Raw genomic sequence first — 21,469 nt, forward strand, 5'->3', positions numbered from 1 at the left:
GTTGGTTTTTTAGGGTTAGGATTAAAAAAGACCAGCCCACATAGTATGAACTAAAAACTATAGAACTAATAACCAACCCATCACTTCGCATTATCTGGATCTAAAGAACCAGTCAAGATATGATATATAGGTCATATCTTTGTAGCAACTGAAATCTTTTGCATAAACAAAAAAGGAAATCTGATTCTAAGTTGTAAAGCAAAATAGACAAAAAAGATGTGGATAAATGGAAGGATGAGAGAAAGAGAGAAAAAGAATACCAATGATATAAAATTCCAATATGTAAGGTCTATGAGTAATCTCATAAAAGGCAGTGTAATAAAGCATCAATACGCATTCATACCATAATAAAATGAATCTTCTTATAGAAATAGAACAAAAAATCAAGAGCTTCGAGCCAATAAAGACTGAGAAGATTGACTCAAGAACCAATTTCATTCTGAGCTCCATTGTAGAATTCGGACCTAACCATTAAGTAAGAAGTGATGGGAACGACGGAACTTGTGAATGCAAAAGATTCTATTGAAAAAGGAATCTTAATGATTCACTGGTCGGGATGGCGGAACGAACCAGAGATTAATTCATGTATTCGGAGATCTGAGAAGTCACGAGTTAACCCTACAAATGAAATAGGGATTGAAAGAGTCAATATTCGCCCGCGAAAACTTTTTTTATTGCAAAATTTAGGACAATACAATAAAGGACAAAATAAGGATTTGGTATAATAATACAATTTTTTTTTAGATTTCTATTTATAAAACTCAAAAGTTTAGTTATCTATTCAAACAAGATATACAAATTACTAATAGATTGAATGAAATCTCAAAGAATCCCACGTTCAAGGTATTACTCAGTAAATACATATATATCTTAACTTAAGATTGACTATTCTAGCTTAATTCTAATTAAATTTTTTGGAATCCTTTTATTCGCGAGGAGCTGGATGAGAAGAAACTCTCACGTCCGGTTCTGTAGTAGAGATGGAATTCAGAAACAACCATCAACTATAACCCCAAAAGAACCAGATTCCGTAAACAACATAGAGGAAGAATGAAGGGAATATCTCATCGAGGTAATCATATTTCTTTCGGTAAATATGCTCTTCAGGCACTTGAACCTGCTTGGATTACATCTAGACAAATAGAAGCAGGCCGACGAGCAATGACACGAAATGCACGTCGTGGTGGAAAAATATGGGTACGTATATTTCCAGACAAACCAGTTACACTAAGACCCGCAGAAACACGTATGGGTTCAGGAAAAGGATCCCCTGAATATTGGGTAGCTGTTGTTAAACCGGGTCGAATACTTTATGAAATGGGTGGAGTAACAGAAAATATAGCCAGAAGGGCTATTTCACTAGCAGCATCTAAAATGCCTATACGAACTCAATTCATTATTTCGTAATGTAATAGAAAAAAATGCGGAAAGGGCTCTTAGATATGAAACGAAACCGCATGTTTCTTTTTTTTTGGACAAAAATATTTCTTTTTTTTCTTCGCCCTTTGCATTCAAAGAACGGATTAAAAAAATGATTCAACCTCAGACCCATTTAAATGTAGCGGATAACAGCGGGGCTCGAGAATTGATGTGTATTCGAATCATAGGAGCTAGCAATCGTCGATATGCTCATATTGGTGACGTTATTGTTGCTGTGATCAAAGAAGCCGTACCAAATATGCCCCTAGAAAGATCAGAAGTAGTCAGAGCTGTAATTGTGCGGACCTGTAAAGAACTCAAACGTGACAACGGGATGATAATACGATATGATGACAATGCTGCAGTTGTTATTGATCAAGAAGGAAATCCAAAAGGAACTCGAATTTTTGGTGCAATCGCCCGGGAATTGAGAGAATTAAATTTTACTAAAATAGTTTCATTAGCTCCCGAGGTATTATAAAATGAAATTGTGATCTGTTTCTAGTGGGGTATTTGAAAGAAATAGATTAATTAGTAGATTGTGTCTCACGCATATATCTTTAATAATTCATATCATATTCAAAAAAAAAATAAGTAAAAAACACGTTGATTATATCAAATTTGGAGGCCCCAATAATTTTAGTTCATCATGGGTAGGGACACTATTGCTGAGATAATAACTTCTATACGAAATGCTGATATGGATCGAAAAAGGGTGGTTCGAATAGCATCTACTAATATTACCGAAAATATTGTTCAAATACTTTTACGAGAAGGTTTTATCGAAAACGTGAGAAAACATCGAGAAAAAAACAAATATTTTTTGGTTTTAACCCTGCGACATAGAAGGAATAGGAAAAGACCCTATAGAAATATTTTAAATTTAAAACGAATCAGTCGACCTGGTCTACGAATCTATTCTAATTATCAACGAATTCCGCGAATTTTAGGTGGAATGGGGATTGTAATTCTTTCTACTTCTCGAGGTATAATGACAGACCGAGAGGCTCGACTAGAAGGAATAGGTGGAGAGATTTTGTGTTATATCTGGTAATCCTTTTAATATCCAAATTGGATTCGAAACTTCCTATTTGTGAAAAAGAAAAAAGGGGGGTTGTCTAATATCTTTCTTATTAGTTGATACCTCAAAGGGACTTTAAGAACCAAAAAGGAGTCATGAAGCTTTAATTACTGAATCGCTTCCCAACGGTCTGTTCCGGGTTTGTTTAGATCTGATTATAAATTATGTTTCAGGAAAGATCCGGCATAGTTTTATACGGATACTGCCAGGAGATAGAGTCAAAATTGAAGTAAGTCCTTATGATTCAACCAAAGGGCGTATAATTTATCGACTCCACAACAAAGATTTGAAGGATTCGTTTTTCAACTTCACCATTCCTTTCGTGGGAATACAATTCGAGATGAAAAATTTCAAGAAACTTATTTTCTTCCAAGAAATAGATTCAGAATTAAGGTAAGGAATGAGAAATATGAAAATAAGAGCTTCCGTTCGTAAAATTTGTGAAAAATGTCGACTAATCCGTAGGCGGGGACGAATTATAGTAATTTGTTCCAACCCGAGACATAAACAAAGACAGGGATAATCAGACTTGCCAGAAGAGCCGATGTACAAATAAAGAATCTGTTTTGACATGAAATGGATATATCCATATATCTCTGACTCATATTTACGAGATGATAAAATATGGCAAAAGCTATACCGAAAATTAGTTCGCGTAGGAATGGACGTATTGGTTCACGTAAGGGTGCACGTAGAATACCAAAGGGAGTTATTCATGTTCAAGCAAGTTTCAATAATACCATTGTCACTGTTACAGATGTACGGGGTCGAGTAGTTTCTTGGTCCTCCGCCGGTACTTCTGGATTCAAAGGTACGAGAAGAGGAACACCGTTTGCTGCTCAAACCGCAGCAGCAAACGCTATCCGTACAGTAGTGGATCAAGGTATGCAACGAGCAGAAGTCATGATAAAAGGTCCCGGTCTCGGAAGAGATGCAGCATTACGAGCTATTCGTCGAAGTGGTATACTATTAACTTTCGTACGGGATGTAACTCCTATGCCACATAATGGCTGTAGACCTCCGAAAAAAAGACGTGTGTAGAACTGAACATTGAAGAAATCTCAAGAGAAATAAAAGATTCGATGATCTAATCAAATAATAGTACTATGGTTCGAGAGAAAGTAACAGTATCTACTCGGACACTACAGTGGAAGTGTGTTGAATCAAGAACAGACAGTAAACGCCTTTATTATGGACGCTTTATTCTGTCTCCACTTATGAAAGGCCAAGCCGACACAATAGGCATTGCGATGCGAAGAGCTTTACTTGGAGAAATAGAAGGAACATGTATCACACGTGTAAAATCTGAGAAAGTCCCACATGAATATTCTACCATAACGGGCATTCAAGAATCGGTACATGAAATTTTAATGAATTTGAAAGAAATTATATTAAGAAGTAATCTATATGGAACTTCTGACGCATCTATTTGTGTCAAGGGTCCTGGATCTGTAACTGCCCAAGATATCATCTTGCCGCCTTATGTAGAAATCGTTGATAATACACAACATATAGCCAGTTTAACGGAACCAATTGATTTTTGTATTGGATTACAAATAGAGAGAAATCGTGGATATCTTATAAAAACGCCACATAACTTTCAAGATGGAAGTTATCCTATAGATGCTGTATTCATGCCTGTTCGAAACGCGAATCATAGTATTCATTCTTATGGGAATGGGAATGAAAAACAAGAGATACTTTTTCTCGAAATATGGACAAACGGAAGTTTAACTCCGAAAGAAGCACTTCATGAAGCATCCCGAAATTTAATTGATTTATTTATTCCCTTTTTACATATGGAGGAAGACAACTTATATTTACAGGACAATCAACACACGGTTCCTTTATCCCCTTTTACCTTTCATGATAAATTGGCTAAACTCATAAAAAACAAAAAAAAAATAGCATTGAAATCGATTTTTATTGACCAATCAGAATTGCCTTCCAGGATCTATAATTGCCTCAAAATGTCCAATATATATACATTGTTGGACCTTTTGAATAACAGCCAAGAAGATCTTATGAAAATTGAACATTTTCGTAGCGAAGATGTAAAACGGATATTGGGCATTTTAGAAAAATATTTCGTAATTGATTTAGCAAAAAATAAGTTTTAAATCTATTGGACTTACTTAGTGAAAATAGATTGAAACTCTTTAGCACAATTAATATATTAATATATCATATATTCAAAATAAATTCAGAATTAAATTGAATAGATGTATCTAGGGAGAATTCGCTTTGAAGAAACTATTCCCTAGATACACATGTCGTGTTATTTCACAATTGAATCAATTTAAAAATTTAAAAAAGACCTAAAGTTAGGGATTTATCAATAGGTAATGTTGCACCAATGCCCAACCAAAGGGCGACTGCGGTACCAATCAAAAAGACAGTCGTCGCTACTGGACGGCGAAATGGATTTTGGAATTTATTAACATTCTCTAAAAAAGGTACTGTTAATAATCCCGCAGGTACTGAAACCATTAAAAGAACCCCCAATAATTTATTGGGCACTGTACGAAGTATTTGAAATACAGGAAAGAAATACCATTCAGGTAATATTTCCAAAGGGGTTGCAAATGGATCTGCCGGTTCACCAATCATTGATGGTTCTAAAACGGCTAAGCCTACATTACATGCAATAGTACCTAGAATTACTACTGGAAAAATATATAAAAGATCATTGGGCCATGCGGGCTCTCCATAATAATTATGACCCATACCTTTAGCCAATTTAGCTCTTAATACAGGATCATTCAAGTCAGGTTTTTTTGTTATTGGGATAGGTGAATTCTTATAGATCCATCCCCCGAGGGAACTGGACATGATAATTTTTAATCATCCAGCTCGAGCAAGAATAAAAAGAACCAAATGACTCCATATATCCATATAAAATATATATATGGTACCTGTATTTACACATACACATATATGATATAGGAATGGTTCAATGTAAGAAAAATTTGACTGAATTCTTTTTTACGGAGTTGCAACTATCCATTACAAAACAAAGAATTCCGTTCTTACAAGTAAATACTCAAGACCCAAGTAGGCTTACAAATCAGATCATGATATGATCAAGTGCTTTCTGGGTCGTCTCAGACCTTCTAATTGGTATTTATCTCCAAAATATTTGGAGATACACATACAAGGTTTGCTTGTTACTAATATAGTCTAGCCTCTCTTCTTCTTTAGATCCCTTGTTTCACTCCGATAGTAGTATTGATCGTGTCACTGCAGAGGAAATGAATACATTTACATACTATTTAATCTTATAAGTGAACTAGATAAAACGGAATCAAGATTCCGTTTTATCTAGTTCACTTATACTGGATCTTACGGAGCCTGCTCATGTACAACATGATTCGGACCTGATCATAGAAAAGATTCTCTTTAAGCGAACCAGCCTATCCTCTGTATAGGGCTTACACGACGATTGGAACAAAGCAACAATTACAAGATATACCTAAGAGGGAAGGTAAAGGAACTCATACATGATACTTGAAACAAATCAAATAACAATCAATTACAAGATATAATCCAATGGAGAAGGGGAATAAACTCATACATGAATTATGTAACATGTCGTAATCTAAGAGGGGTTAATTGAAGAGAAATGGGACAGACCCCCAACTCACAAAGAGTATTCATTTTCATAATTTCATAACTAGGTAATGAAAAATAAACTCTAAGATGATTGCTTATACTAAGGGTGTGTTTGGTATGGAGGAAAACATTTTTCAGAAAATATTTTCCAACTTTTCCATGTTTGGTTGGCTTAAATGTTTTGGAAAATATTTTCTCCATGAACTCATTTTTGTCCAGAGGAAAATGTTTTTCCTATCAAGAGGAGGGAAACATTTTCCAAAACTATTTTACAAGCTTCCCCACCTTCTTTTCCTACTCCACTAACCCCCACCCTCAACCCTCGCCCACCTCCATCCCATAGTGTTTGCCTAAATTATATATTTTCCAAAAAAATATTTTCTACTCACGAACCAAACACTAAAAAATATTTTTCGAATTTTTTTTTCCACTCACCAACCAAACATGGAAAATAGTGATAAATCACTCATTTTCCAGGAATTCATACCAAACACACCCTAAGTCTAATTTAATAGCTAACATTTACCTTATTTAATTACCTTAAACTAGGCCTAAAAAATAGATGGGGCCGAATTACATAAATTTGGCTGACCTAGTAGCCTTGGGGATAGCGGATGATTACCTGTAATCGTGGATCCTGCCAGCTGCTCCGTCTTCGCAATCGTGGTTCTGCCTCGCGATTGCTGCTTTACAACACACAACAAGCACATAAATAGTATTTCACAGAAATTGTTTTTATAATATAATGCTCAATAAGATCAAAATAGATATTCAACAAGAACATACATCTCAACATAATCTACATTTAGGACTTGTCATAAACAGTAGTGCAGAAAATTAATTAAACACTCTGATGAGTCCACGACAGCATGCACATTGCTCCAAATCTATCATGGCAGGATACATAGTGCCCCAAACATATTCCGTTTGCGAAAAAAATAATTTCCAATGCCCCAACGCCATGGCATGAAGCCACGCCACGCCACGCCACACCACAAATCATATACTCCTTCTGTCCCAATTTATGTGGCGGAGCTCGGCTTTCGAGAGTTAAACTTCTTAATTTTGACTGTGAATTCGGACATAGAAACTTTAAGTTTTTTGAAACAAAATTTACATATTTGGAATTACATAAAAAGTACTATAAGTCACAATAATTAATAATTTAAAATATTTAAAAGGCATAAAACAATTCCAGCCAAAAAAAAATCGTTTCACTCTCGAAATACGAATTTCGCCTAATAAATTGGGATGAAGGGAGTATTAAATAATTTTTATATTTCTCAACAAAATAATATACATGCGGCTGGTTCAAATACCACTGATTATGCCAAGCATATGCTCGTCCCAACGCATAAACCAGACAGACAAACACATTTTTAAAATGGGTTTTGAAAAGTAACATCCAAGCTTAAAGTCTCACCTACCTCAACTCGTGATTAGAGCAATCTTTCCAATAGCCCATAACTATACTATTGGGTCTCTAGATCACCTCAAACTACACAAAAATGGATTTAGAATGGTCAAAACCCTTAGGGTGAACATTCTTTTAATTTGTAAAATAAGATAAACTCGCTGTCAAACATTGACCCAAAAAGTTAAATATGGTCTACGGGACTAAATTCCCGAACCATGTCCATCAACAGATTCTCCTCGGCCACATGATTCTAGAACACTAATCAAAATTAAATTTTAATAATGTTTGCCCTTTCAAATTGATGATTTAGGTTGAAGAACCCTAGGACTAGACTTTTCTCAATTTTTCAAAATTTCCCCTGTGTTTCTACCATTAAGTTTTTTCATAATCATGTACAACAACAACAACAACAACATCCCAGTATAATCCCACAAGTGAGGTCTGGGGAGGGTAGTATGTACGCAGACCTTACCCCTACCCCGAGGGGCAGAGAGGCCGTTTCCAGGAGACCCTCTGATCAAGAAAGCACCAAGTGACGATGTATTAGTACTATTGATAGACTCATAATATAATAACATAAAATACATAACATACATAAAAGAAATTAAAATAGCAAAATAACAGCCATATAAGAGAATATAGGAAATACGAGAGAGATGGAAGGTAAACTAATATCCAGCGTATAAAGCCCTGCATCAGTAGCTAACCAGTAATATCCTAAGCCTAACTCCTAACGAGCTAGTCTCACTCTAGTGCGCTGTATAGATATTCACAACTTCCCCCTAACCTTCAACCTTAATGTTCGACCTCCACAATTCCCTGTCTAGGGCCATGTCCTCAGTAATCCTAAGTCGCGCCATGTCCTGCTTGATCACCTCTCCCCAATACTTCTTAGGTCTCCCTCTACCTCTCCTCGTACCCACCACCACCAATCGCTCACACCTCCTCACAGGTGCATCAGTGCACCTCCTCTGATGGTGCCCGAACCATCTGAGTCGTGCTTCCCGCATCTTGTCCTCTATTGGGGCCACGCCCACCCTCTCTCGAATATCTTCATTCCTAATCTTATCCATCCTTGTATGCCCGCACATCTACCTCAACATCCTTATCTCTGCTACTTGCATCTTCTGGATGTGTAGGTTCTTAACCGGCCAACACTCGGTACCATACAACATGGCAGGTCTAACTACTGCTCTATAGAACTTACCTTTTAGTAACGGTGACACTTTCTTGTCACACAGGACTCCCGTCGCTAACTTCCACTTCATCTACCCCACCCCTATACGGTGTGTGACATCCTCGTCGATCTCCCCGGTCCCCTGAATAACTGACCCAAGGTACTTGAAACTACCCCTCTTAGGTATGACTTGAGATTCAAGCCTCACTTCTACTCCCTCGTCCGTCGCCTCGTCCCCAAATTTGCACTCGAGGTATTCCGTCTTCGTCCTGCTCAATCTGAACCCTTTAGACTCAAGGGTCTGTCTCCAAACCTCTAGCCTCTCATTGACGCCGCGTCGGGTCTCGTCAATTAGGACTATGTCATCAGCAAATAGCATGCACCATGGCACCTCCCCTTGAATATTATGCGTTATGGCATCCATCACCAGGGCAAATAGGAAAGGGCTGAACGCCGACCCTTGGTGCAACCCTGTAACAACCGGAAAATGCTCGGAGTCGCCTCCTACTGTCCTAACCCGAGTCCTAGCTCCATCATACATGTCTTTAATCACCCTAATGTATGCAACCGGGACCCCTTTAGCCTCTAAGCAGCTCCATAAGACCTTCCTAGGTACCCTATCGTACGCTTTCTCTAGATCGATAAACACCGTGTGAAGATCCTTCTTCTTATCCCTGTATTGTTCCACCATCCTCCTAATAAGGTGGATAGCTTCTGTGGTAGATCGCCCCGGCATGAACCCGAACTGGTTGTCTGAAATAGACACCGTCCTTCGCACTCTCATTTCTACCACTCTCTCCCAAACTTTCATGGTATGACTTAGTAATTTGATGCCCCTATAGTTGTTACAGCTCTGGACATCACCTTTGTTCTTATACAACGGGACCATTGTACTCCACCTCCACTCTTCAGGCATCCTATTAGTCTTGAATATAACACTAAACAATGCAGTAAGCCATTCCAAGCCTGCTCTACCCACACACCTCCACAGTTCAACCGGAATTTCGTCTGGCCCGGTAGCTCTGCCCCTTCTCATCTTACGCATTGCCTCCATGACTTCATCGATCTCAATGTCCCTACAATTACTTACTTCATGGTGACTGTCGGCATTCCTCGATTCCCCAAGTATAATATCCTGATCCCCTTCTTCACTTAGAAGTTTATGAAAGTAGGTCTGCCACCTCCTCTTAATCTGGTCATCTCCCATCAAAACTTTGCCGTCATCATCTTTTATGCACCTCACTTGGTCCAGATCCCGAGTTGTCCTCTCTCTCGCCTTAGCGAGTCGGAATAACTTCTTCTCCCCACCTTTGTTCCCTAGTTCCTCATACAGACGAGCAAAAGCTGCTGTTCCTCATAATCACGTAATAAACTCAAATAAAAGTTTAGGATAATTACCTTGATGCTTTGGGTTGAAATTTCCTATTTTTATCCCCATTCTTTTTCTCTTTTTCTCCCTTTCTTTTCTTTTATTTGTCTGCGTTTTTCCCCTTTTGCGTTTCTGATTGGGTTGAAACCAGCGACTCCTTTTCCCCTTTTTCCAAGCTAACTCATTTTTCTCTTATTTATTTATTAAATTTTGCCTTCTTTTGATTAAAATACAAAATAACTTCCCCCAAACTAAATTGAGGTTATTACATTTTCCCCCACTGAAGATAACGTTTGTCCTCGAACGAGTTAAAAGTATACCTAACATCTCGAATAGCTACAGGTACTTGCTTCGCATGTCTGCATAGAACTCCCACGTAGCAACCTTTGTCGGATGTTTGCACCATAACACTTTCACTGAAGCAACCTTCTTCTACCTCAATTGTCGCATTTGTCTATTAACCGTGGATATTATACCTTCCTCGTAAGTTTGATTTTCATCTAGTTTCACCGCTCGAGTTGAACACTCTCGTCATGAACATATCGTCTAATCACAAACACATAAAACATATGATGTACAGTCAAACATTTTGATTTCAAAGTTAGTCTCAATGCCACTAATCCAATACTATCAATATCTCATACGAACTGTGAGCCATCTTACAGGAGAAAAATCTATTGTTGATATTTTGTTTAATTATAATACAATGGGCCCTATTTATACAATACATATCATACTCCTATTCTATGTGGGACTAGGACTAAATCATATTATTTACATGACTATCTAACACTCCACCTCAAGCCGGTGCATACAAATAGTATGTACCGACCTTGTTACATATGTAACTAATACGAGAACCAGTAAGGGACTTGGTGAGAATATCGGCATGCTGATCATTCGACTTCACAAACTTTGTAGCAATATCTTACGAGAGTGTCTTTTCTTTGACGAAGTGACAGTCAATCTCAATGTGTTGAGTTCTCTCATGGAACACCAGATTTGATGCAATATGAAGGGCAATTTGATTATCACACACAAGTTCCATCTTGCTGATCTCACCAAATTTTAGCTTATTAAGCAAATGTTTGATCCAAACAAGCTCACATGTTGCCACAACCATTGCTCGATATTCTGCTTCTGCACTAGACCGAGCAACCACGTTCTGTTTCTTGCTCTTCCAAGACACCAAATTACCTCCTACTAAAACATAATATCCAGACGTAAAACGTCTATAAGAAGGTGATCCTGCCCGGTCAGCATCTGAGTACACAACAATTTGCTCATAGCCTCGATCTTCAAACAATAATCCTTTGCCTAGAGCTGATTTTATATATCGAATAATGCGGACAACTGCATTCCAATGGCTATCACAGGGAGAGTCAAGGAACTGACTTTCCACACTCACAGGAAAGGAAATGTCTGGTCTAGTCACTGTGAGATAATTTAATTTACCAACCAGCTGCCTATATCTTACAGGAAGCTAAGCGGCTCCCCCTGTCCTGGCAGAAATTTAGAATTCGGATCCATAGAAGTGTCAACAGGTCTTCAGCATGTCATTCCTGTCTTCTCAAGAAGTGACAGGAATGACATGCTGAAGACCTGTTGACACTCCTATGGATCCGAATTCTAAATTTCTGCCAGGATAGGGGGAGCCGCTTAGCTTTCCTTAAGATATAAGCGGCTGGTTGGTACATTAAATTACCTCACAGTGACTAGACCTGACATTTCCTTTGATGTGAGTGTGTTGAGTCAGTTTATGAATTCTCCCTGTGATAGTTATTGGGATGCAATTGTCCACATTCTTCGATGTATAAAATTAACTCCAGACATAGGATTATTGTTTGAAGATTGAGGCCATGAGCGAATTGTTGGATGCTCAGATGCGATTGGGCAGGATCACCTTCTAATAGGCGTTCTACGCCTGGATATTGTGCTTTAGTAGGAGGTAATTTGGTGTCTTGGAAGAGCAAAAAACAAAATGTGGTTGCTCGGTCTAGTGCAGAAGCAGAATATCGAGCAATGACTGTGGCAAGATGTGAGCTAGTTTGGATCAAACATTTTCTCAAGGAATTGAAATTTGATGAGATCAACAAGATGGAACTTGTGTGTGATAATCAAGCTGCCCTTCGTATTGCATCAAATTCGGTGTTCCATGAGAGAACTAAATACATTCAGATTGACTGTCACTTCATTAGAGAAAAGATACTCTTAGGAGATATTGCTACAAAGTTTGTGAAGTCGAATGATTAGCTTGTAGATATTTTCACTGGTTCTCGTATTAGTTATATATGTAACAAGCTCGGTACATATGATTTGTATGCACCGGCTTGAGGGGGAGTGTTAGATAGGTATGTAAATAATCCTAGTCCCATATGGAATAAGAGTAGAATATTGTATTGTGTATAGTTATAAATAGGGCTATTGTAAAATACTTAGTAGATATCGATAATAGATTTTTCTCCCGTGCATTCTCACAAGACCAATTAAACTTGAATTTCAATGACGATGTCCATTTTGTTAATTTATGCTAGTCAAACTAAGAAGGGCAGTCTAAGCGCAATGGTATTGTCGTTGTGTGGCTAGGAGGTTATGAGTTCAAAATATAGTAATAACCTCTTGCAGAAAGTAATGTAAGACTGCTTACGGTAGACCCATTTTGATATGTCCTTTCCAGAACCCTGGGGACAAGGGAAAATTTAGGGCACCTGGCTACATATACCCTGTACTATTGAAAATAGTTTAAATATATCCTCCGTTTCATTATGTGGGTTCACTTAACCATTGTTCATTACCCGACCCAAGGCCCCCCCCACACCCCGCCTGCCCACAAACCCAAATCACTTATAAAAAGCCCGTGAATGAAAAAGAACCCTTGTTTCACCTCTCCCACTTTGTCAAATTACGCGAAAAAAGAAGATTGAAAAACATATCAAATTACTGTTGGAATCTCAAATTCCTTTTTCTATTTAGATTTTGAAATCTTCTCTCTTTTCTTCCTTTTCACTTCACCAGTATACCCACCTTGTAGCTGTCCCCTTCTCAATGCTTTAAACTCCAAATCGCTCCTTGTGTATAGCCAAAGCTTCACCGAAGCGCCCAATTTGCTTTCTCACTTGAGAAGGATCAACATCATAGAAAGTCGGCAAAACTATTTGATTTAGCTTCTCCCTGCATTCAAATTTTAACAGAACAATGGTGAACGACATGGAGCTAAATCAACTTTTCGAAATTACTAGCAAAGCTCCTGATGCTGCACCAAAGTAGTCCGTAAGTATTATTCCAACAATGCCACAAGATTCCAGTTTAGGGAAAAGGACGGCGATGCTCCAGTCACCCGTCGCATTCGATTTATGGGAAGAAGCTGGTTGACGCAGTCGTGATCATGCTCTTCTTCCTTATCAATTGATATAAGGGTTCTTTTTCGTCCAGGGGCTTTTCTTAATTTTGGGGGACTTTGGGTCGGGTAATGGGTAATGTTTAAGTGAACCGGGTTAAAAAATTGGGATGGGTCTTTTTAATCCCATGCAGCCACGTGGCACTCAGTCCAAAATAAGGGTATATTTGTACCATAGTATAACGGCAGGGTCCGAAATAACCACATAGTGAAACGGAGGATATATTCAAACTATTTTCAATAGTACAGGGGTATACTTGGCCCTTTACCGTTATATTAATCAAACTAACTTTTCAACCATCATTTGATATTTTCTTCCCTTGTACTCAATATATAAAGCCCAACTAATATCTTAAGCTCAGTGTCTAGTCAAGTGACGCCACATAAAGGGGACCACGAGTGTAATTTGTTTCTCGTGCAATGTTGGAGTACCTCTTTTTCAAGGGCAAGCAGCAATCAAGCTGCTGAACCCAAACTGAAGATACTTCCGTGTTCGGTGGAGCTCTATATAGGCTTTAGTTTGGTAACTCATGAGGAACTGAGCAGAACCTACTTGGGTTGAATTGGTATGCAGCCCTCTCAATGCATCCTAGTCTCTGTCCTGTGGATGGTGAGCTTGTGTTCTTAACATTTAGTATTGCTCAAAACTTTTTCCGTCTATGTGAGTCAGAGGGGTCTTCTCTTCTCTGTTGTGCTTTCATGCAGCCAATTCTAGTGAACATAGAGAGGTCTTTATGTTTATACTAGGTTTGGATGGAAATGGGCATCTCTTCCATTTCTAGCTATGGAGTATTACTTCGCCTATCCAAACCTTTCTCCTTTGAGATGGCTTTTGATTATCATCTTTTTTTCATTTCCATAAAATCAGGAGAACGCATGATGGATTATATGAATTTGGATGATAGATCAATTGGGATGTTTTGGGTTGTGTCCTACACAATGGCCCAGCCTGCTTGTGAAACTGTGATGCACTGGTTAACCTCCGCTGGGGTTACTGAGCTTTTACCTGGACCAAATTTGCAGTCTAACGAGAGGTTAATGGTGATGCGTGAAGTTAGCCCCCTGCCAATATCATTGTTATCAGGATTTTCCACAAATTTGTGCTTGAAACTGGCTTTTCAGATGGAAGAATCAATGTTTTCTGGACAGGTACTTACTATGGTTTCCTCCTGTTGGTCTTTTCCAAAAGTAAAAAGAAAAAAGGATTTTTTTTCTCAAGCTTATGGATCTCAAGATCACTGATCAATTCATCTACATGCCTTCTATATATATATATAAAGTTTAGTACTCGAGCAATACTATACGATTTTGTCAATGGATTGGTAGGTCTCCCTTGTCCACTCTTTCTTGTGGTTTTATTTGCTTTGATCATGTTGTTTGGAAGGGATATTATCCGTTCACATTTACTGCAGCTTTATTATCATACTAACTCCACTCTGACTGAGAGCAAGCCAGTATTTCCCTGTTCCCTTTTTCTTTTGAAGGTTCATCGTACCAGTTGTGAATGCTTAATATCATTCTATCATTTTTGCAGGCTGTGCCTAGCATTGCTGTGGTTGAAACATACTGTAGGTTGATGCTCATTTCTCCCCATTCGTTGTTTCGCTCACTCTTAACTGTAACTTCTCCTCTTTTCCCTCCTAATATTCCTTCTTTGGTATTTAATTTTTTGGCATGCCACTGCATTTTCTCCGGAACTACATTCATTGTGTTAATCCAGTAAGCGAAAGAAACCTCCTGAGAATGTCACTACTGGTTATGTGCCAAATTTGCTATAATATCTGTACTAGTTACTTTATCATGGTTCAGTACTATTTTGCTTCGTAACAGTCTAAAAGGCAAATGCTATTGTTGAGTTACTCCACCAAATATAACTTATCAATTGGATAGTCTCCTCTGATTTCAGACATCACGCTCTAGGTTGAGAACAAGTATTTATGAAGAATCTGTTGCTTGCTCCTCTCACTGTGTCTCCATTAAAAGTCTGAAGCGAAATTCTCAGATGAGTAGCATGCCCCAAAACAATGTTTCTTTGTATTTTAGGCCTTCAACTATTGGATGTATTAAATTCATCAAGGAATAAAATACCATGATTGGATAGGCACAAAGCATTCCTTGATGATATTTTACCATTATGAAAGGTGATGGCTAGCATTGTTTTTAAAAGCGAAAAGCACAAAAATTGACGAGATACCTAGGACTTTGAAGTGAAAAGCGAGACGTAAAGCGCAGAATTCACGACATTAAAAGAATACCAAACATTTATGAATTCAGTACTATAATGATTAACCTGCAATTACAGTAACTAATTTTTAGTATCTGATTTACAATAACATTGGTATTCATCTTACTCCTCAAAGTTGAGATTCAAAGAACAGACCCCTTCTCATAGGGATCGCTTTGCCTGTCGTTGTTTGGAGTGCATAGTTCTATGAAGTGCATGGTTTCAGTGATGAAGTGATATCCCTTGCTTCGCATCGCTTCATCTCTTTAAGCAACAAAGCGGTGGCTTTTTAATAACACTGGTGGCCACTCAGGCCGTACTCTGCAATGATTTTTTACTTCCCAAATATTATCTGAAATTTAAGCTGGTGTTTCATGAAAGCACTTCACTGAAAGAGATGGTATTTTACAGGTTGTAAACACTTTAGAGTTGATGCTAGTATAAGAATTTGCCGAAGATCAAAATAAGCTGAAATTTCGTAATGATTTTTGATTGTCTTTGCATCACTGACATTAACAATCAATCTTTATCTTGTAGATATAAGAATTGTTTTTGGGGCTATAATATTGTGAATGGTTTCGCTGTGCCTTTATGCAATGAATATGTTACATGTGTGGCACTTTAAGTGCTTATTCAGTCAAGTAGCAGAACTTTTGTCCTGCTGTGCGATGTCATTAGCTTGTCCTCGGCCCTAGTAACCATAAAACTGGAATTTTCTCTTAGTCTCCATAACACACATTTTATGAGTTATTTTTACTTATCCGACTTGATCATCTCTTTGTTATTGTGTTGTAATGTACAAGCTATTTATTGTTACTATTATTACTATTAGCCATCTTTGTCGTACTACTACTAGGTAGAGAGAATCCAAACCAATTTATTATTGCTGTAAGCAAGATTAGATCTTTGGTATTAGTCGCAGATTCACATTAATTGATAGTCCAAATTATCCCCTTTTAATGTCAGTGTTTATACAATGTAATATACCAAATTATATATTTTTGAGTATTTTTTTTCTTTTGGGATTAGTTGAGAATCTTTTTTTTTTCCTCTTAAGATTTTGAGCAAAGAGTTATTATATTCATAATGCTGTTGCAAACGCGAAAAGCATAAGTGGTCCACATCGAGAAATGTAAATTTAGACATCGAAAAGTGTGTATATAGAAATTGTCGGCTTAAGACATTTGTATTCATTTTCTCCAACCTGTTCCCCTTTTTTCTCTATTTTTCCACATGATATCAAAGCTTTGGCGAGAAATTATGTGATGTATCGTGAAGATATTGTTGTTGTGCAATTTTATGACGGTCACATCTGATTGAGGTTTTGTCGTCTTCTGTGAGCTGCTGTTCTCAAATCAGCACCACCATCAGTTTTTGGACATTTGTGAGAGCATAACCCAATAAATGAGCTACCATGGAACCTCAACTTACTATAATAGGAACCTCGACACGCCTCGAGAACTGTCTGAGATTTGCCCACATGTGCCAGTGAGTGCAGCATATTGGACTACTTTCATCCCATGACTCCAGCACTCTGTTGATCGACTTATAAGTTTGATTCAACTCATTCTAATTTCATCTCTTGTCAGTGCAAAAGACCCTAGACCGATGAAGGCCCAAGAGCTTATCAGTGAGATTTTCTCAGTGAGTGAAGGTCACAAGCCAATTCCCCAATGTCTATTAAACTAAGGTGGTAGTGCAAAAAAGGTTAATTCACTCTGGGATTGGTAGTCCCAGGGGACTTCACTATTTCTTTCTGCACGGTGGAAATGGACTAAGATTTTTGCACTTGCCCAGCTGATTTTCAGAAGCTTTTGACTGTTTTTTTTTTTTTTTAATTATTTTTTTTTTTAATTTTTTTTTTCCGGTTACTCAGAATTTCTCTACGAGTTTGTCATTGTCTCTCACTCTGTGATCAAAATTTTGGCATCATCTTGGTCGACTTGAACTTTTGACTCTACGCATGCCAATTCTAGAATTTTCAGGCTGCGAGAGACCTAATTAAGCAGCCTTCAATCAATTATTTTGGGTGTTTATCGCATTTCTCAGCCACTGTTAGTCACTTTTCCGGCATCCTAGAAGTTGAGTCATTGTAGTAACCCTTTCCATTCAATTTCCAGTATCCTTCAATGAGTATCGGATGGTTATCAGACTAGCTATTTTCATTATGGTGAATTTCCAATTTCCCACAGCTTAATAAGCATGCTCGTTCCTCTGAACAGCAAATGCTTACTGAATGTGTTTAGTTGGCTCAATCAGGTCCCTGTATCTAGCTGTGAGAACTTTTTGGATTGTGTCTTCTCCTTAGCTTTAGATTAGTTTTTGTATATGAGCAGGCACCATCAAGCAGTACTGTAATTTTTGCATCTTTTACTCTGCATCTTCTTGATGCTTATTAATGATAATTCCCTTGCTTCTTCAAACAAAAACAATGTTTGGGGTTGGTTTTATCTATTTTGTTAACTTTAATGATGATATTTAACATGTACTGGATTTTATTAATGCAAGGCCGTTCTATGTTGTTTTTCATCTTCCAGACATTTTGTACAGAAATACAAATTTATTTTGGGGTCTTTAGTCGCCTTTTTTGTAATTGTAATGCACCAGGAATCTTTTCAGTTTCAGCAGTTTATGAATTTTCGTGAAAGTCATCAGACCTCCTGCCTTTGTACGGATCTTAATAACTGAGATAGTTAGAGGAACAATGAGATCTTATTGAGACCTAGAAGAAGATGGCTCAAATCAGGACCAAGTTGAATCAAACAAAAGTAGTAAACGCAAGCCAACAACTGTAGCGATATTCTTCAGCTCGTCTTAAATCGACAAAGATGGTGTGGAATCAACAGTTAAAACAGTAGGAAGTGGCTAGAAATGAGATTCCTTATTTGTCGACTATTGTTGAGGTCAAAGACATTAATGGAGTGAATGAAGAAATCCTGAAAGATGAAGAACCTGAAGCTAAGGTCAGCGGAGAAGGATGATAAAATGGGTGCTAACTGCTAAGGCATTGCTCCTAAAACTCAGACCATTGCTCCTAAAACTAAGGTAATTGGCATTACAGGTTTGAAAATAAACCAGAAGAAGGGAAAGCAAAAAGGTGTGGGAGGATTAGAGGAATTGGGAGAAAAGAGGGTGAGAAGGGTGGGGTGGATAAAGGGGCCGACCAGGAATATGGGGATTTTGGTATACTCGAAGAAAATGTATCTGGAGAAGTAAACTGAAATAAGTTACAAAGATTGAGAACCCTATTTTGCACGAGAGGTATTTTTCAGCATTTCTGAAATAATGCCATAAGTAAAAGATGTCTATGATGGAGTTAAGGAAGTAGGTACTCAACTTCATCGAGAAGGAGGGTGGATGTTGGGGTTATTTCAAAGTTCAACAAAAGTAACTAATATGTCGTGTGCGTAGCAGGAACATATTGAAGGGCTGCAACAATGTCATACTGCTGTTGGAACGGGTTAGGACTAAGAGACTTGGGAGGTAAGAGAGGAAGCAGAGGAGGATTATGTAAGGGCAAAGTTAACTGAGAGAGGTATGAGGAAGTTGGAGACAGGATGAGAGAGGTCAGTTGTGAAGTATGGACAGAAAAAAGAGATTCACAAATATAGGACATATTTTGTTAAGCAGCATTATGGAAGACATAATTAAGTAAATAAATGTGTGCTTTCTCTAGCTTAAAGCTTTTAGGAGATGGTCAGGCCATTCAGTAAGTATTATTGCCTATCCTACACCCTACACCAACATGACTCAATGCAAGTGCCTTTCCTTTTCTTTTAAATAATTAAGTAGCTTCATAACACAGTCTTACTGTAGCATAGGCCTTCCTCGGGCTTTGTCCTTCACCTGTAGGCAGTGACTTCCTTTCACTATCCCCCCTGCAAACTGTGTGGTTACTATACTAGTCGGTTTTAGTACCAGAATAGCGACATTATTGTAGAAGCACTTAAGTTCCGTATTCTATCGTTCAGTGGGTGGTTCATCTTTTGATGGGAAATCGGTGTAATATGTTAGTGAATTTCCTCTAGTTTCTTGCTAATTCGGATTAATTGTGGCTTCCCATTATGGAATGCTGCTAGGATTTCTTTCTAGGCAGTTTCATTTTCTTGGTAGGAGACATGGTTAGTCTAACTTGTGTTTTTGTTTGCACACTTTTCTACTGGAGTTCATTACGTTTTGCTCTTGATGCAAACTTCTATTGCAGCATCTAACATCGAGGAATCCCACCACATTGACCAAGCCTGGAAACACGATCTTGGTGTTTGAAATTCTTAACTATCGTTTCCTTTCACTCTACAGGTGAGTGAAGTTACTCATCTTGGGAATTCATCAGTTTCTTCTCTATTATCTATATTCTCTACTTATGTCTGTGACTGATGATCAATGTTGCTTTTACTAAAGAATAGTACATTCACATTTGTACATATAGATAGCATTACCATCTTTTTGCACCTCCTCAATTGTTAGGATTCTGTAACTTGATTCTCTAAATAACTGATAAAAAATAAAGTCAATAAACTTCTTCCTTTTCTAGGTATCAAGGCAAGAGCAAGACCTTGATGTATGATGTCACCAAAATGATTTCTACACTGAAAGGGAAACGTGGAGATCATCGCATTTTCCGATTGGCTGAGAATTTATGTATGAATCTGATTTTGTCGTTGAGAGATTTTTTCTATGTGAAGAGGGAAGGGAAGGTAGGAATATTTCTCCAGCTGAACTTTTGTGCATGCTCTGTAACTCAAATTATAACTTTTTCTGAGCTACTCAATGCATATGCAGGGTCCAACTGAGTTTACTGAGACTTTAAATAGAATAACAATTGTTACTCTTGCAATCATAATCAAAACACGTGGAATCGGGGAGTTTGATCAGTTACTGTATCTTCAGACAATGCTAGAACAGATTCTAGCAACTAGCCAGCATACCTGGTCTGAGAAAACTTTGCGCTACTTTCCTTCAATTTTACGCGACGCTTTGAGTGGGCGAATGGATAAAAGGGGCTTGGCAATCCAAGCATGGCAGCAGGTACATGAAATGGTTCCTCTTCGTACGAATTATCTGAAGCTTTAAACCTTTTTCTCTCTTAGGTGCATGTTTCTTTGTGTTTTATGGGTTTACTTATTCTTCATACGTTTCCGCATGTCACTTTGGCAGAAAAGGTCATGACAGATGTTGAGTTCATGAAATGGAAGGAAAACCTGAGTCAAGAAAAGTTTGCACTAAAGTAGAAAAAAAAGAGAAGGGTTCTAAACTGCACCTCGATAGTCTTAAAAGCATCAGTAGAAAATATGACCCGAAAAGACAAAATATCTCATCCTAGATACATAATTTGTGAGTGCTAAAAGATTTATCAATTTTTTTTGCGTATTTAAAAGTTGATACAGAATGATGAAGCTCATTCCTTAATCTAACTAGTTGTTTATTACTCCCTCTATTCCATCTTATGTGTCACCGTTTCCTTATCAGTTCTTCCAAAAAGAATGGCACATTTTTCATATTTGGAGACAATTTAACTTGAAATTTCCCAAATTTACCCTTAACGACATGGTTCTTAGACACATATATGCTATGCCATGTTTAAGGCCACAAATTTTAGAGGTCTTTTTTTTTCTTTCTTAAATTTGGGTGCCTAGTCAAACGCCAGCACATAATTTGAAAAAGCGGAAGTACTTATTTTACTCAAGTTATTAATATTTATTCTGTCAGAATTACCTGTGCATCTCATACGGTTGCCAGTTTTAAATGCTAAATGTTTGCATAAGCCCTAACA

The 21,469-nt window shown here is 37.7% G+C and overlaps 1 protein-coding gene across 2 annotated transcripts in view; it reads left to right on the forward strand.

The window, feature by feature from the left end:
* The window catches only part of LOC104219060 (mediator of RNA polymerase II transcription subunit 23), an 85,322-nt gene that overhangs the window by 18,080 nt on the left and 45,773 nt on the right, over positions 1–21,469 (forward strand). For both annotated transcript variants that reach the window (XM_070152820.1, XM_070152821.1), the window contains exons 8-12: positions 14,341–14,621; positions 15,007–15,090; positions 19,901–19,995; positions 20,231–20,393; positions 20,479–20,724. In XM_070152820.1, the coding sequence (XP_070008921.1) occupies positions 14,341–14,621; positions 15,007–15,090; positions 19,901–19,995; positions 20,231–20,393; positions 20,479–20,724 (869 nt within the window). The remainder of the gene's footprint in view (positions 1–14,340; positions 14,622–15,006; positions 15,091–19,900; positions 19,996–20,230; positions 20,394–20,478; positions 20,725–21,469) is intronic.

The sequence above is a fragment of the Nicotiana sylvestris genome, chromosome 8, assembly GCF_000393655.2.
Source record: "Nicotiana sylvestris chromosome 8, ASM39365v2, whole genome shotgun sequence".
NCBI classification, from domain to species: Eukaryota; Viridiplantae; Streptophyta; class Magnoliopsida; order Solanales; family Solanaceae; genus Nicotiana; species Nicotiana sylvestris.